General features: G+C 53.6%; 1 protein-coding gene across 1 annotated transcript in view; it reads right to left on the reverse strand.

The window, feature by feature from the left end:
- Positions 1–228: 228 nt before the first annotated feature.
- EMH_0066870 (uncharacterized protein) overlaps positions 229–2,550 on the reverse strand; it is a gene marked incomplete at both ends in the record, with an annotated part of 5,134 nt that continues 2,812 nt past the window's right edge. Inside the window, 5 exons of the mRNA XM_013498558.1 lie at positions 229–612; positions 1,079–1,292; positions 1,417–1,562; positions 1,678–1,976; positions 2,111–2,306. Coding sequence (XP_013354012.1) covers positions 229–612; positions 1,079–1,292; positions 1,417–1,562; positions 1,678–1,976; positions 2,111–2,306 — 1,239 coding nt within the window. The remainder of the gene's footprint in view (positions 613–1,078; positions 1,293–1,416; positions 1,563–1,677; positions 1,977–2,110; positions 2,307–2,550) is intronic.

Below are 2,550 nucleotides of genomic sequence, written 5' to 3' on the forward strand. Positions count from 1 at the left end.
GCGTGGAGCTCAACAACTGGCATTCAAATCCCGCAGGGCAAGGTTTGCATTTTGCCTGCCCAGGCTCCGAGGTGTACTGGCCAGGAGAGCACGCCCGTGGCATAATGCTGCCGGAAGGGCAGTGCCACCCAGCAGGACACCGTCCGCCAGTCAGTCCGTCCGTAGGGCGAGTTGTATCCGAACCTTTCAAGCAGTAATATCCAGCGTCGCAGGGAGTCTGCGGAGTTGTTAGGCCTTCTTTTGTGCATGCATATCCTGGACTACAGGCTTTGCAGTCCAGTGCACCAACTCCATCCTAAGCCAAGGCAATGACCAGAGCATGCTAAGAGCTTCATGGCGGAGCTTTATGAGATTTTTCGCACCGAAAAGGAGAGATGCGGGGGGAGTATAGAAGGGAAACTCGCACCTGGAAGGTCCCACGAGCACAAGGTGTCGGCGTAGAGGACCCAGATGGGCAGTAGTGACCAATGGGACACAACCCGTATTCGTCGCTGTCCTCGCCAAATACATGTAGCGGCAGTAGATCCGTGCGAGCTCCACTGGCACAGACGAAGCCACTAGGACATAGTGCAGAAGGGCGAGCGAGCCCGGCATCGTCGCAAACAAACCCACCTGAGGAAGGTCACATGCAGCCTTCCCTAACTATACTATATATACTATACCAAGCACAGCTGAGAGTCACCCGTGTACCGATAGGTCCAGCTTCGAACATCCTTTAGACTCCTACGTCGCTGTTGTTCTTACCAGAGCAAGGCTCGCACGAGGCGCTGCCTTGGCTAGCGGCGAATGTGCCCGGCGGACAGGGTACAGGGAATATTGTGCCTTCGGCACACGCGTGACCTGCTGGGCAGAGATCTTCTGGACTCGTTAGCGCAGACTTGGAGCAACTCGAGCCGACCGTACATGGAGTGCACTCTCCTCTTCCGCCCTCACTGAATGTACCTGGAGGGCAGGGCTGAATCGAGCCTCAGAGACACAGGCGGTGCGGATAAAGTTAGATGCCGGGGAGTGGGGGTGAGGAACATATCCACCATGGAAACTTCAAGGGGCGTTTCTTAGACTCATGAGCGTTTCGTACCTGCGCAACATAAGATCCTTCCGGACAATAGTAACCGGCTGGGCATACGTTTCCGTGGGTATTATCCGTAGGTGTAGCTGTTGTACTGCCGCCTGAACAGTAGTACCCCTCAGCGCAAAGCCCAGTCCCCATCGTGCTTGAACAGTACTGCCCAGGCTGGCACGGCAGGCAGTCGCTTTGCGCTTTGCCTCCGGCAACTGACGAGCTCGTCCCCCTGCGGACAATTGACAAATTCCACTGGCTTTGCACTGCGCACCCGCCGACTATCAGCCAGGCACGGAAAGCAGTTAAGCTGAACATTATGGGCATGGAAACGCGACAAAAATGTGTCTTCTTACTCTTGGCAGGGTTCTGGAGACTCTGCTCCTTCTTGGCAGTAGTAGCCAATCGGGCATAGGCTGCCTGCTGATCCGGGAATTCCGTCTGGATTTTTCTCATCGGGGTGAGGAGCAGGCGACCACGCCCCACCTTTGCAGTAATAGCCCTGTGAGGTTGCACGACAATACATAGAGCAATGTGCTTCTGGGAGCGAGGCACACCGCAGGGGATATTCAGTGTCTTCTTATTTTCACAAGAACTACGAATAGAGGAAACCTCACAGCTAAGCATTCTCCTGTTGGTTCCTCTAGGCCGCGCGAGCCACAGTATTTTCCTACGGGACAAGGCAGGCATTCTGACGCTCCTTTGGCACCTCCTAGTTTATTGTAAGTTCCCAGGGGGCATGGGTATTCATGCCCATTGTACGACCCCTTGGGGCAGTAGTAACCCGGGGGACACTTCGATGACGGCGTAACTGTGCTGTCCTCGCAAAAATATCCCTCAGGGCATATCTTGCATGCTGTTTGAGCCTTCAAATCCTGATACCAGCCCTTAGGGCAAGGGGTAGGAGCGGCGGGGCCTACCGCAATGCATCGCCAACAGGATGGACGCGTAAAATAAACCCCAAGATATTGCAAAAGAGGGCATTTCTTCTTTGACAGCACCAACAGAGCGAAGTAGCCCATCTAACATTTGTTCAAAGAGACTGCTCACCAGGCGAACTAGTTCCAGAAACCTGAATTTCCGACAGATAAACTTGGGAATCCGATGTTGTGAGCATGATCTTTCTAGTAGCCACCTCTCCAAAATTGAGAGAGTACGTAGATTCCTTGTTTGATGTCACGGAGAACAGCTCGACGTAGGTTGATGAAGCCGAGTGGAAGTAATGCACTGAGAATGAAGAGAGGATCTGCGGAAGAAAGCAGGAGGCGCGAGCAAGCACAACTTACAAGGCGATACAAAACGAGCGGCACAACCAGCAGTTCGTTCAGCTGGCGGCAGGATAGGAAGGGAGTGTGCAGGATAGGGGGGGAGTGAAAATGTCAGAAGCTAGTTTGTACGAGCCCTAGAAACGGGACGATGTCGCGCACATTCTTCCCTCCTGTTCTCCCGGAAATAACTGTGACTTCGTTGATGAAGAATATGTCGCCAAA

The sequence above is a fragment of the Eimeria mitis genome, genomic scaffold (genome assembly GCF_000499745.2).
Source record: "Eimeria mitis Houghton genomic scaffold, Emh_scaff3521, whole genome shotgun sequence".
Taxonomy (NCBI): domain Eukaryota; phylum Apicomplexa; class Conoidasida; order Eucoccidiorida; family Eimeriidae; genus Eimeria; species Eimeria mitis.